At 41.4% G+C, this 14,934-nt stretch overlaps 1 protein-coding gene across 2 annotated transcripts in view; it reads left to right on the forward strand.

Annotated features, from left to right (window-relative positions):
• The window catches only part of FHIT (fragile histidine triad diadenosine triphosphatase), a 1,445,250-nt gene that overhangs the window by 1,409,376 nt on the left and 20,940 nt on the right, over window positions 1–14,934 (forward strand). For both annotated transcript variants that reach the window (NM_001308549.1, NM_001142257.1), the window contains one exon: window positions 9,710–9,819. In NM_001308549.1, the coding sequence (NP_001295478.1) occupies window positions 9,710–9,811 (102 nt within the window). In that variant the 3' untranslated portion in view covers window positions 9,812–9,819. The remainder of the gene's footprint in view (window positions 1–9,709; window positions 9,820–14,934) is intronic.

Genomic DNA, 14,934 nt, shown 5'->3' on the forward strand with positions numbered 1-14,934 from the left:
TAATTGAATGAGTTCTGCAGAGAAATGAGCTTCCAATGCTTGGGAGACCTGGATTGTGCAACCCACACACACCCCTCATTCAACTTCTCCAAATGGGTTTTATCTTGAGAGTTTAGTTGTTGCTGCCTGCAACATTATGTTGAAGAGGATTCTGAGGCCATGTCTATGGTGGCATGTTTTTGCTTAGCTTCTTGCAGTACAGATATTCCACTCTCCTCAAGGAGAGCTCTCTTGCCTGGGCTGTTCTTCTAAAGATTCTTTAAAGGGCCTTTAGAAATAGAAGCCATATTGTAGTAGGAGCAAATATGAAACAAAATGTTCAGGAGGTTCAAAAGAAACCAGAAATTGGCCTCTTGCGTTTTCTTTTTCCTCATTCTGAATACCAAACTTGACATCACTCTGGAAATAAAGGAAAACACTCTCTCTCAAACACCAATATCCAAGACACGGTGGGGGGAAGGCTTGCGGAACATGGCTTGCCAAGGAAATTGCTTTTTTTTTTTTTTTTTAAGGAAATTGCTTTCTGAATAAATGTTTCCTTTTCCAAAGTTTGGTCCATCATGAAACTCCTTTTCAGAAAGAGTTTCATTTCATTTCTCGGTGAGCATGCTTCTAGAAACAGGAGGCCTAAGGAAATCAAACTGGTAGAAATCTCTAATCCCTGTTGCTTCACCAATTTCCTTCCCATTAAAAAGCCAGTAAAGCTCAGATATGATGGAGCCTAGGGTGAGGTGTCAGAGATCAGCGATTATTTACTGAAAACTTGCCTGAGATGCAATTGTGCCCTTCGAGGAGACTCCCTCGGCTGATCCCAGCTTGGAGGTAGACCTCTTCTCCAAGCTGCTCTATCACCTACGTTCTCAAAAATGTTAACTACAGGAAAGTTGCCAAGAATTTACAGAATAGATCCAAGAGTCCACTAAGAGCCTGCAAACTATATTTCTTGTTCCTCATTAGCCATGTTGGTTGAGTGATTCAAGTGTCTAGGAGACTTAGATGTTTCATCTGGAAAATGGGAATGATGAACTTGTACAGCCACTAAGTTGGGAGACAAATCACCCTTAAAACACACTGTGCTTCTTGAAAATACACTGGGTGTCAAACCCAGCAAGCAGTAAAGAGACATTGATGAATGTTACTGTAATTTGGTGATTTCTATCAGACACACAAGAACTAGACAGGAGGCTTTCTACCACATTAACAATTGTTGAGGGCATACTATAATGGAAATACCAAAAACTGCTGGGTGAGCACAACTGATTTCTCTACAAAGCCCTGGTAACCACTACTACTATCGTGGGAGTTTCATCTGAAATTCTGAGCCCAACTGTTGGGGAGGATCACTCTCCTCCCTTAGGAACATGAGGCTCACTGTGGTACACTCTGAGGAAGATTTTAGCCATGGGTTGTCCTCAAAATAAGTCAAGTTTGTGTTTTACCCTGTCTGTGCTAATGATTCTCAAATGTAGTGACTCCAATCTCAACACCACCAGCAAGCCCCTCATGGTCCAGTTCCTGAGCCTGGTTCCTCAACTGCCCTGATGCCACGTTGTGAAAAAGTTCTAAATGGTGGCTGGCCAGGAGGCAGCATGGCAGATCCAGGAATCCCTGTCTGGGGTTACCGTTCTCAAATACACATTTCAGATTAAGCCTTGCTGAGTGGTCCTCTGACAAGAAGTGACTACTTGGTTGTTTTCATTGAAACCAACTGCATGAGACCAGGAACGGAAGCCTCCCTTTGCTGAACTGCTCCTAATAAGCTTCTGATGGAACACTACAGATTACAATGCCTACCACATGAAAGCAATTTTATGATAGCAGGCATGTACTCCACCAAACCTGACTGTCCACCCTGGTTTGTACAGGTTTTATAGGATGCCTGGGATACTCCGAAGACCATTCATAGTACAGCCAATTGAGTAATAGCTGGTCCAAGTTGTGACGCTGGTAAAGTCTCATTTGCTGCTTTGGCAATTGGCTTGACAATGTGATACTTTAATGTATAATTGGATAAGCAATTGGGTTCTGTTATAGTACAGTGGTTTGGCATAATTATTTTCCAGTGCTGTGATTTTCTAGTTAATAAATACTTTGGGGGGTTACAAATTCTTAAACATCAACACTCTATACTCCTTGAAAGTAGGATGCCATTAATTAATATAAGAGCTTATTTCAGCATTTTGGCCTCATTGGCAGCATACACACACGCACAAAAAAACTTTTGCTTTAACTCAAGCAAGTTAGGCTTAAGCCAAAGCTTGGGCAACTAATCAAATGATGAATGCACTGTTGATTACCTGGATTTCTCTCCATACAGGCGATAAACTAGGCTTTGGAAATTTCACAGTGAACAAGGCACTGGAGGTCATTTGTTTTCACTTAAAGGTCTCACAATGTAGCCATCAGTCTAGAGTTCCAGCTCACATAGAGAGTAAGAAAGGAGGCAGTTAACACATTTTCGCATCAAGTAATATCTGAAGAACCTCAGGGTTCTAAGATAACACAAGTGGCTGCCCAAGGTTGGTGGCACAGACTTATTATTTTGTATCAAATGAAAGCAAGAGGTGATTCATTCGGACGCCAAGAAAGGCCTAAGTGAGTGACCATGAGCTCAATAACCAGCATGTAGAGAAGAGGTGTTTGGCGTTTGGGGGAGGAAATGTGTGCTCAAAGGATGCTGGCTGTGTGTTTGAGACAGAGCGAGACAACATCCAGTCATGAAATATAACCCAATTCTATCTAAATGGTCCAGGAAGCATTCTTGGGGGGTTTGGGAAGCGTGTGTCTGAAGAGAGGCACATACTGGGCAGGACGGTGGTGATTTTCATACTGTTTTAGAGCAGCCGTAAGCAGGGGAGCCAGCATCCATGTGCGCTCTACAAAGGGCCCAGAAGGAAGCTGTCTGGGAAAGGTCTGCCTACCATGGGGAGGCACTGAGCCCCAGTCTCTAACTGCACATATAGCCACTAAGTCACCACCACACTAGCGTCTGTAGCAGCTGAGCTCCCCTTCATCCCGAGGGCCCCCCTTCATCCAAGCCCATGCCTGCCCAGCTCCCATCATTTCTGGTCTGGCTGCTGCAGGAGCCAGAATCTCTCTCTAACTCATTCTCCAGCCAGGACGCTCTACAAAAAAAAAAAAAAAAAAAAAAATTATTCTAAGCTTTTAACTTCCCCGCTTCCAACCCTTTAATGTCTTCTTTGCACCAAAAATAAAATCCACATTTCTCAGCCATCCCCACAGGCTGCAAATGATCCTGCCATGTCCCTTCCTTTTCTAGTCAGTTACTCAACCAAGACTCCTTTTTCCTCAATGCTCTGCACTTCTGCTCCCTCTGTGTGAAATATCCTTTTTCTTTCCTCTTTGCTTAAGAGATTTCTAGCCATTGTTCACACCTCAGCTTAACCAGAACTTCTCTGGGGAGGTCTTCCTCCCAATCCCCCTCCCCACCACTCTACCATCCCTACAGATCATGATACACTGGTTGTTCTTCAGAGCTCTTATACTGTTAAATCATTTTGACTTTCAAATTCTGTTAAAACTAACAAATTCTGAAGCCTTTTCTAGTTCAGCCCAATAGAAACAATCACATCCACATTCTAGAAAGCCCACACTTTAGCCTCACATTTTCAGTGACTTCCCTCACCTCACTGAACTTCCCACCTCTGGACCATCTTTCAAGTTTCATGCCAGGCTTAATGCTATATTTCTGATACTGTCATACTTCATCTATTTTCAAAATTGACTCTTTACCTTAAATAAATTTACTTTAACAGGAACTTTGAGATGACATCATAAATGGGAGATAACTCTCAAAATAAATATGATCTCAACTCTCAACAAAACAAGCTTATTAAATTCTAGCTAGAGTCTGGATGGCTCCCCTGGTTCTGTTGAAGGTCATGTTGGTACCATGTTAAGGAGATGCTAGTCCTTTCTTTGCAATTGCTCAGAAGGACTAGGGCAAGACTGAAAGTGGAATGACTCTCTCTCAGTAGGATTCAGAGCTGTTCATGGCTTTGAGTCATAGACTAGAGGCCATCTCTGGGTCATTGAAATGTCTACCCCATATTTAAAAAATGAAATGTTAAGGCTTCTTAAAATGGCAAGTAAATTTCAGTTCTCTTGACCCCTCTGATAGATGGTCAGGCTTACCCACGTCAGGACTCCTCGGGAAAGAGGGATGCAAGCAGTTGGTTAAGCTAGCCATGGCACAAATTGCAGGAGAGCTGGCACACACATCATGTGTCTGCTGAAGCTGTTCCCATTGCCTAGAATACCCTTGTCCTTAAAATCCCACCACCATCTTTTAGGCCTAAGTGCAAATCCTAATTTTGTAAAATCAACCCAAGACCCCACCCTGGGAAAAATTACTCTCTCCCTCAGATATTTTGAGAGTGCTATGATAGAACTTCTAGCCCAGCCCAGTCCTTATGCCAGACTTGGATTAAATTACATATGTATAAATCTGTTTGCCCTATCAGGTGGTGAGCCTTCAGGAGGCACAGATGTCTGGTTTATTCATCTTTATCGCTATCATAAGACCTAGAACAGTGCCTGGAATATATCATAAGATCAACAAATGCTTGTTGGGTAAATTGAAAGTAGAGGCAGAGAATCATATATATATATTATGGATTTACTTCCCTATTCCTGGATATTATTTCCCTTTCAAGATTTTATATAAACACCTGTCTCAACAAAGCCATCAACCCATAAGAAATAGTTTAAGCTGTCTGCTCTTTGTGTTGTTTTACAAAGCTAATAACAATGAAATATATTAATGTACTTTATAACAACACCCAAGTTTATATTCAGCCACTTGCTTCTTTAAGAAGTGGTATTAAATTGTTTCTCTCCCCCTAACCCCACCCTTGGAAGACCGTTTGGCATTTTACTACAGGTTAGTTCCAAATTCTGAAAAACATTTAAATTATTGTGAATCATTCTTCCTACTGTATTCCATTACAGAGCTATAAAAAAGTCAATAGCCAAGGCAGTTTGAGCATTACATCAGGGAATTAATCTTTACCCCACATACCTCCTGATAGCACGCTCAATGCCCAGGAAGGAGCGGAATGTCAAAATCGACGCATATCAGTACTTCCGTCAGAAATCCTGTTAACACTACCTTCCCCAAAATCATTTCAGGCAGATAAAGTGGAATGACTGCAGATACATTTTTTTAATCTCTTTTCAAAGCTGTATAGAAATGGAATACTCTTCCAGGAGCCATCACAGACTTCACTCTGTTGAATGTGAATAAAGACTTTTTGGTTCAAATTTCTGCAAACTTTGTTACTTTGGTGAGCACTTTCCTCTAAAGAACCAACTACCTGTGAAAACAGTGTCAACTGTTCCAAAGTTTCACTGTTGCATAGAGAGGAGGAGAGGAATGTGCTGTGGTGCTGAGCATTTTCATGGCCATTTAACCTAACTTATGTGATGTAATTATCAGGAGGAAAGATGGAGCATTGCAGTGTGCTGAATCCCAGATAGTTACCTAGAAGAACTGTTCTTTTATGTACTACTAACAAAGAAAAACACCACCAATTAAATCACGACACACCATTGATTGTGGAACACACTTTGATTTTAGAGATGTGAAAATGTGAAAAAGTGTGCACTTGAGAAGTGATAGCTAGGAAATTTGAAGAGAACTGGTGATTTATTCTTTGTTTCATGCAATAATAAGCCTTAGAGTGCACCAAATGCTGGCCTTGAATCTGTTCATCCTTTGGACAGCTTGTATCTTTTCCAGAATTTCACAGCTCACCAGATGTGGGAATAACCCAAGTACTTGGTGTGGGCTTTTTCAAAGAGGTCTCCTGGACTGAGTTACCAGATAAAATACAGGAAAAAGCCCATTTAAGTTTGAATTGCAGATAAAGAAATAATACTTTTTAGTAAGAATATGTCCCAGATACTTCATGAGATAAATGAAACAAACTGATTTCATTTGTTTTAGTATTTTTATTTGCCAACTCTAGCAGCCACGCTCCTATGGTAATTTTGACTGTATTTGACCATTACCACATGCTTTTGTACTCTAGAACCTTGACTTTTACCTGTGAGGAGCCTCCATTAATACCTTTTTCACTCCTTGCAACAACCCTGCTTGTTAGGGGATTATTGTAAGTCATTTTAGAGCTGGAGGGGCTAAATTTCCTCCTTCGACTGAATGTGTCAGTAGATTTGCTGATATGGGGCTGAATTTTGGCCACAGCTCTTAATACTTTTACAGGGTATTTAAGGTCCAAAAGACACATGTCACTGGGGAACCATGAAGATAGGAAATACACTTCTACTCCTGGATATAACATCACTGGGCTGGTCAGTGGTCACTGTCGGGGGGACAGTATATCTAGCCTAGTAATTAAAAGTAGTCAGTGGTAATATTTGCTGTTGCTGTTACTACTACTATGTGCCATGCACATAACTACTCACAACTCTTACTGCTCCCTTTTTACAGAGGGAAAAACTAAGGCACAAAGAGTTAAGGAATTTGCATCTCTCATTGTCAAAGTCTGGCCCTAACCTCATCTTCTTGGAGAGATATTGCTCCATGTTCCTTAGATAACTCCCTCTTACCCCTCACTCTTTATTATAGCACTCTTTTTCTTTACCAAACTAAATTGATTCTCAAAAGCCTTTCGAACTAGGTCATGCCTTCCTAGCAGCAGCCCTATCATTTGGAGATGCCCCTTTCATTCTTAATTAACCATTTGGTGTCTATTCTCCCTACCTGGAAACCCCCTGAAGACGGAAAAAGGGCCTGTTTCAGTGTTCTAGTGCCAGGGCCAGCCCCTAGCATTGCAGGGACAGAATAAATATCTTTTACATTAATAAGTAGTCATTGCCTTTCCTGGGGACAGCCTAAGTTAATCTGGAAGGTTCATCTGAAGTGAACTCCCCCCCCATTAAAGCTTCCTCAAGGCATGTAGTACCTGCTGGATAAACTGTTGTTTGAGGTCATTAGAGTTGATCTCTGCTAGCCTGTGATGGCTTGCAGCTACCAGGTTCTTGGTTTGCCTCAGGGAAGCAGAAATTTACTCCAAACTATAGCATGCTTAATTTTCAAGTAACCTGGGGGCTCTTCTAAAACACAAGTCTTGTTCATCAGGATGGTTCCTGGGCTCCCTATTTCTGCAGACACTGAAAATTCATTCAAAGGCTCCTGAACTAGATAAGCAACCTAGAGTTGCTGGGACAAGCCCCATGGTCCACACACCTCTTGGAGAGAATGAGAATCGAAGGAAAGCAGTTCTAGAGCAGAGTTTGCAAAGCACTCTATCTATTCTGTTGATAGAGTGACAAGCAATGGGTTTACAGGAAAATGTTTTATTTCTGTATATACACGGGTTCTACCCATACACATACACATTTCTCCCAAACTCAGTGCTTCTCAACCATAAGTGTACCTTAGAATTAGGTGAGAAGTTCAGAAAAAAAATGCCAAATGCAGGCTGTCCCCAGACAAATTAAATCAGGATCCCTGGGTTGACCCAGGCAATAGTATTTTTTTAAGTTCTGCAGGTGATTCCAGTGGGCAGCCAGCACTGAACATTGCTGTTCTAAAGGAAGCCACATGCTTCCATATGGGACTTTAGGAGGGAAACCTCTAAGTTTTAAAAACCATATACAACAGAGCTTTGCAAATATGATTAGTTTTTGTTTTATTTATTTCCTACCTCGCATAAACAACTTCGAAGTGTCGACACAACGTTGCCATCTGTAAGGCATATGACAATAACAGACGGTCGCCTAATAACCAGGGAGGCATTAACGTTCACAGGCTCTAAATTATTTCGATTCATCTGGTATGATCTGTGGTGATGAAGCCACTTAATGCTTGATTTCTGTGTCTTTTCAATGGCAGCACCAGAAGTGGGGAAGGCTATATTTTCTGGGCTGTATATATTGTTCTTTGTCATCCTATTGAATTGTTACAAGATGGATTTATAACAGACCTAAAGCTAGTATCAAAATGAAAATTAGTTCTTGAGTAGAAAAATAGCAATCCCCTTTGCCTCGCCTGTAGCAGTTGCGTCATATCTGCCTCCGCAAGGAAGGAAATGACTTCTTAATGTGGTTTTCTTCCACTAAGGAGAATTAAATCTATGTGGCAAAATGTAAAACCAGAGCGCTGGCAGCCAAATTCTGAACGGAAGATCCATGACCCTCATCAACAGATTTGTGGCCCAGTTATATGCTGATGAACCTCATTTAGGCTCAAACTTCCCCCAAGTGGAAATACAGCTCAGCTGGAGAGCCAGGCTATGCACTGTTTTGCCTTGTGTGTCAAAGTTCGTTCTGAACCACTGGTGAAATTTCTCCATCTGCTGCAAAGGGCCACAGAGGTGGAGGGTGAGGGGCATGGGATGTCTCTGGGTTAGATTTATAGTAATTTGGGCCTGAGATAGGAAACTCCACTATGGTAGTAGAGAGACTTTTTGCTGAGGCAGTAAGATCCTTTTCAAGGATCTGCCTTTTTAGGGGAATGCACCTGGTGGGTGGAGCTGGCCATTCTTTGGTGGCATGGCAGTTTCTCCAGGATAGATAAAAAGGCAAAAATCATTGGGAACAATTCTGCCACTGTCTAGCTGGATGATCTTTGACAAGCAAATGAACTTCCTCAGATCTCAATTTCCTCCTTGTTAAAATGGAGCTAAGTAGTGTCCGCCTTGTGTATGGATTACGGTACAGATTCAATGAAATTATGCAGGATGGAATAATACACATGAAAGAAACTACCCATTCATATCATAAATACCAGCCATCATTGATGCTGTTAAATCATTTACCTCATTCTCTTCCAATGACTTACAAAACACTACACTGTGCATCCTATGAATTTATACCTTTAGCATTTTACAGTGGATAAAGCCCCACACAGGAATAACAAATCTAGTTAATAAAACTGAATTGCAACAAGAGATTAAGGGGGAAAATTGAGCTCTTCTAATGAAATGTTCTAAGAACACCCTCTCTCTGATAGAATTGAAATTTTATTTACTCTCTATGTAAATCTGAGACATATATAAGATGCTTTAAAAAATAAATGTATTTGAAAATTTTTAAATGATTCAGTTGACTTAGAGCAATTGTTAATTTTTTGATGTTTTTTAATTTTTTTAACCATTTGCCTACTTGGCCCCCTTTTAATGGATATGCTCTCATTTCCTACTCAGTACTCATGGCTCTTGTATTATTATCACAGATTTGCATGGGCTATTTTGGCTCACTGAACAAAACTGCTCAGAGCTCATATAAGAGAGACTAAGCCAAAGAAAATAGTAGGTAAACCACAGGCCAACTTGGAGGAATGATCATGAGTAGGCAGCAAACCCATGCCTTTAGTATCCAATGAGTAAAATAAATGAATGATGCCAGCAGAGCATAAGATTAGAGAGTGGTGGGGATTACGGAAAATGGGAAGATGGTTCCCAGTCTGTGACTCCCACTCACAGCCTCTGCAGACAAGACAAAGCATGGAACAGGCCACAGGATAGTCTAATCTGGTAATTTTATTAGAAAAGCTGGAAATGTGATTCTTATGGGACACCTCCCCATTTTCAAATCTGGGCAACCAATGCAATGAAGAGACACAAATTTCCAGCCTCTGATTTTCAAATTGTGTTCAGCCCATAACACTTGTTCAGGATCCCAAGGACCCACTAATGAGCCTTTTCCATTGTTTTCTCTAAAGCTCCAGAAGCATGACAAGGAAGAGGAAGACTCCCCGACCTTGTGGAGATCCGAGGAGGAAATGGCAGCAGAAGCCTCAGCCCTGCGGGCCTACTTTCAGTGACTTTACAGGTACTGGGCACTTCATCATCACTCACACCTTCCATGGGGCTTTACAAGGAAGCTCCTTGCCTAGGGAGGGGACACTGACAAGCAAATGCAGGAGGGTTCAAAAGACAAAAGCCAGAATGGAGAAAACTCTGACTCTTGAGACACAGATTCCTACCTCTGGGTATCCTCTGCCTCCCTGCCACCTTCCACATGACCCTTCTGTCTGTTTACTTCCTTCCAGCCCCCTCCCCCTGACCACCTCAAGACAGTGTCCTGCTGTCCCGCCTTCCTCCAATCCAACCTCACCAAGCAGCCCAAGATAGTTTGCAATGCAAACCTGACCATTTAAAAAGCCAAAACCCTTCAAGAGATCAAGTCTCAAATTCCCACCTTAGTCTGCAAGGTGCTGTGAGCCAGCTCACTACCTCATGACCAGATCAGCCTGCCTTCTACTTGAGTCTCTTCTTAGCTCTTTGGTAAATGGCATTTTTTTTTTTTTTTTTAAGATTGATGGATTGGTTAGTTGGTTGAAGAGAGGAAGGGGAGAGGCAGAGAGAGAGGGACAGAGAGAATCTAGGGAAGACTGCACAGAGCCTGATGCAGGCTCAATCTCACAACCCTGAGATCATAACCTGAGCCAAAATCAAGAGTCAGACACTCAACCGACTGAGCCACCTGGATGGCTTTGTGTTTCCCTTTAGTTTTAGCTACTGCGAAGCTCAGAGGCACAGAGAAAGATCAGACATGATACAACTATTTCTTTGCATTAGTGACTACTTAACTGTTGAGAGATCACAGATTTAAGGTTCTGGTAGAAAACTATAGCCAGTCTCCTTCTTCAAAATGTGTATACACACCAAATTTTTATACAATGTCCAGGGGCTCATGGATCTTCTGAAATGTACAAATAAATGGGGTTGCCATGAAAAATGGGGGCATTCCTGGACTAAAAAATACTGTGTATCCTGCATTTTAATAAACCTCCTTTCATGGACCTTGGATAAAGCACCTCTCCCCTGAATAATTTATTTTTCCTTTTTGGAATTGCCTGCTTCATGTAGTCTTGTGTTTATATTAAAAGCTACTAAAGTAGATCAGACGAAATTAAAACCCCAATTAGTGAATACTGGTAGCAATTGAATTATATAAAATTATATCTGCCACTTAGTGATCATGATTTTTAAGTAGAAAACACATTCATTGTATTGTTTTCACTTTGAAATAGAAATCTTTTTTAGTTAGTTTTTAATACCTTTGCGTTTCTTGGGCATTCTCTCTCCAGCCTCCTTTTTAAAGTATTCTAATTACTTAAAGACCCAGTAACAACTACCCATCCCCCACTATTGTTCAGTGTGTCGTAGTGCTCAGGCACATGCTTTCTAGAACACTTATTTCATTGGAGAATGACATTGGAGGATGTCATTAGTTTGTCAGCTTTGCATTCAGTTGCCTGAAAGGATAGTGTGGTGCTAGCAGATGCTGTCTTTGATCATTTATTCTGAACCTTTTCCACTGTTCACCTTCTCATTTCTCTCCTTCTTTCTTCTCTCCCTTTCTCCCTCCCTCCTCCTTTTCCTTCCTTTCCTTCCTTCCTTCCTCTGGATCAAGTTAGTCTGCCTAAGAACACAGACCTACAGGCATGACTGCAGACCTCTTTCTATTCCTCTTATGAAAGCCACTGTGTCATTTTGGAATGTTCCATTCAAATGGAGTCACTGTTTCTCAGATTCAACTTACCAGGCTGTTTCAAATAGAGGCAAGAAAGCTTTAGGCTTTTGTGAGGCTTGCTGAATTGTAGGACTCTGTGATAGAATATATTTTCTAGACATCCGAAGAGGATTTAAACTTACTACCCAAGTTTCTTATATGCTTTGCTTTGTCAGTTTTTGCTTCTGTCCTGCCTTGAAGCCTAGGGTGAATCAACTGATTTTGTAAATCCTGCCAAAAGGATAGGTATCCCAACTTGCTGTATGAGCTATTGCCACAGTGCTTATTTTTTTATAATTAACTATCATTAATATCTCCTTAAAGGTCTTTGGTTATGAACCAAACAAATCACCTTCAGTTTTCCCAGCAGTCAGATGTGGGAACGGAGAAAAGGAGGGATGATGTGGGTTGCCAAATAGCATAGCTAGTAACTTGGAGGGGAGGAACTTACCTGTAGGGTTCTAGGATTTCACCAAGAGCATCCACAGCTCTGTAGCATAAAGGGACCAAAGGGGCACCTAGGTGGCACAGTCAGTGAAGTGTCAGACTCTTGGTTTTGGCTCTGGTCCTGATCTCGGGATTTTGATTTTTTATTTTTTTTATTTTTTTTATTTCGGGATTTTGATATTGAGCCCTGAGGCAGGCTCTGTGCTCAGTGGGGTTTGAGATTTTTGAGATTCTCTCTCTCCCACTCCCTCTCTAAAAATAAATAAAGAAAGATATCTGTAAAGGGACTCTCTCTCTCTCTCTCTCTCTCTCTCTCTCTCTCTATATATATATATATATATATATATATATATATATATATCTTTTCCCTTTAGAGACAAAGGGGAAAGGGAATATTCTTTTTTTTTTAACATACAGTGTTACATTTATTTCTGGTGTACAGTATAGTGATTCAAGAATTCCATATATTACTTAGTGCTTATCAAGATAAGTGTACTCTTAATCCCCTTCACCCCTTTCACTCATCCTCCCACCTGCCTTCGAAAGGGAATATTCTTTACTAGAAACTTGATCATTAAACTGGTCCACCTGGTTCTTTGACACCCCCCCTCCTTCCTTTTCAAAATGCATCTACACACCAAATGTTTATACAATGGTAAGGGGCTCATAGAACTTACGAAATTTCATTAAATAGATAGAGCTATCATGCAATATTTGAGTATACCTAGACCTAAAGAATTATTCATTGTTTATCTGAACATTAGATACACTTGGCCTCTCCAAGGTCTCCCCATTATGCTGTCAGCAGCAAGTCAGTCTTAGGCAGAGCCTAAAATGCCGATGTTGCTCACTCAGCAAGACTGTACAATTCACAACATGTGCAAAGGCAGAGACACTGTAGCCCTGGAACTGATAACAATAGCCAGCATTACCAAATTTCTAAGACACGGGTTCTATAGTCACGTCTTGCAGATGATGAGAAAACCAGGACTCAGTGACATTATGTTATTCCAAGGTAAATAGTTGCAAGTGATGGAGCTGATATAGAACCCAGTCAAACCCCAAAGACCATTCTCTTAGTGTCTGTACAGCCCAACTTTCTAAAAGAGCTCGCTTTTGGGATCCCTGGGTGGGTGGCGCAGCGGTTTGGCGCCTGCCTTTGGCCCAGGGCGCGATCCTGGAGACCCGGGATCGAATACCACGTCTCCCTGCATGGAGCCTGCTTCTCCCTCTGCCTGTGTCTCTGCCTCTCTCTCTCTCTCTCTCTCTCTCTCTCTCTCTGACTATCATAAATAAATAAAAATTAGAAAAAAAAGAAAAAGAAAGAAAAAAAAGAAAAGAGCTCGCTTTTCCAGCCAGCATTGCCATTTCATCCCAACTACCTTTGCACCCTCCAAATATTCTCCTTAACATCTTCACCTGCTCTGCTTGCCTGCCTGATTCCACTGTGAAGACTTACCTCTCTTCCCTCCTGGACTTCCTGCCAGCCTTGTTAATGCCACCTACTCTGGCATCTGCCTCCCCAGCCGCACTGCAACCAGACAGCAGGAACCGAAATGGGGCTGAACTTGCACCAACTGACATGGCTCTGCTTGCAAGTTATTGCAGACCAAGCTAATTCCTGCCTCGGCTGCCTGCCCTCTTTACTCTACCACATGACCAAGTGCCTAAGTAATATGACCTTCGGCAAGTACAGTGTTTCCCAAATCATTCTCATTCCCATTTCATCATGCTTTTTTTCATCTTTGTGTGCTTATTATTTACCTGATTCATTTTTAAACTTTATATCTTAACCTCAGTGAAAAATGAGTATTACTTGTAATTACAAGTTAAGGATACAAATAAATATGAAAGAAAAACAATGTGGTGAATTCCAGCTTGGCACAGTTGCTCGCCTGAAACTATTGGGACAGAGATTCATTCTCTCTTTGTTAAAAAGAAAGAAAAGAGGAGAGAAAGAGAGAAAGATAGAAAGAGAGAAAGAAAGAAAGAAGAAAGAAAGAAAGAAAGAAAGAAAGAAAGAAAGAAAGAAAGAAAGAAAGAGAGAAAGAAAGAGAGAAAGAAAAAGAAAGAGACGCTAGCCACTGTTACAGAGGCATTCGATTCCAGTACTAAACAAACTCTCTATCTGACCTATTGAGAAGGATTAAAAGAGAATAAGTTATAGTGAGATTCAATGAAAATAACCTAAGATTATCTTAAACAAATGATTCGTGTCTTTGGAAAAAAGCAGTAGAGGTCAGAATTAGAACCCAGAGCAAGCTGACTCCAGGCCTGTTGCAACCCTCTAAGCCAGTGTTCCCTATGTCTCTTACTAGGTATATGAGAAGATAGGGCCCTGGGAGGGAACCAGAGTCAGCTTTCCTAGGGATAAGAGGCTAGTGTCCTGTACCTGGCTGGAGAACACTGGGCAGGAAGCCCCACCTTATGCCTCACTGCCTCCCACTGGCATGCTCAGTCTCTAGGCTGACTGCATCTGTTTGAAATCACTGCTTCTCCTAGGGCCCAACTCCTAGGGCTTGGCCTTGACACCTTGTTTGCCATTAGCCTACCTTAAAAACCAGTGTACTGAAGAGAAGAATATGGAAACCTATACCCAGATATGTCCAGTAAGCGAAATGGTCTGTATGGATAAAAAAACTTGCTCTTTGCTGAATGTTTGGTATGGAAATACCTAGCAACCTCTCAGTAAGTAGAAACTCCTGTATCTTCTTTGTGTATAAAACCACATTAATCCTCAGCATAAGACTGACATAGGACCGCAGAGATAAACATCTCAAAACTATGAACTGTTCTTTCAGTCTCTTGAAGCCATCAGCGCATCAACATTCGATTAGTTGTACAGGATTTGGTGTTTTGACTACCCTCCGTATTCTTTCTCTAGTAGAAAATGACTTTGAATTTCTTAAGCCATAGTGAAAAAAAGGCACTGCCTTCACCAGGCACAGGCTGAGCCAACAGTCCAAGGGTGGCTGAATGGAG

This window comes from Canis lupus, chromosome 20, assembly GCF_011100685.1.
Source record: "Canis lupus familiaris isolate Mischka breed German Shepherd chromosome 20, alternate assembly UU_Cfam_GSD_1.0, whole genome shotgun sequence".
Lineage (NCBI taxonomy): Eukaryota > Metazoa > Chordata > Mammalia > Carnivora > Canidae > Canis > Canis lupus.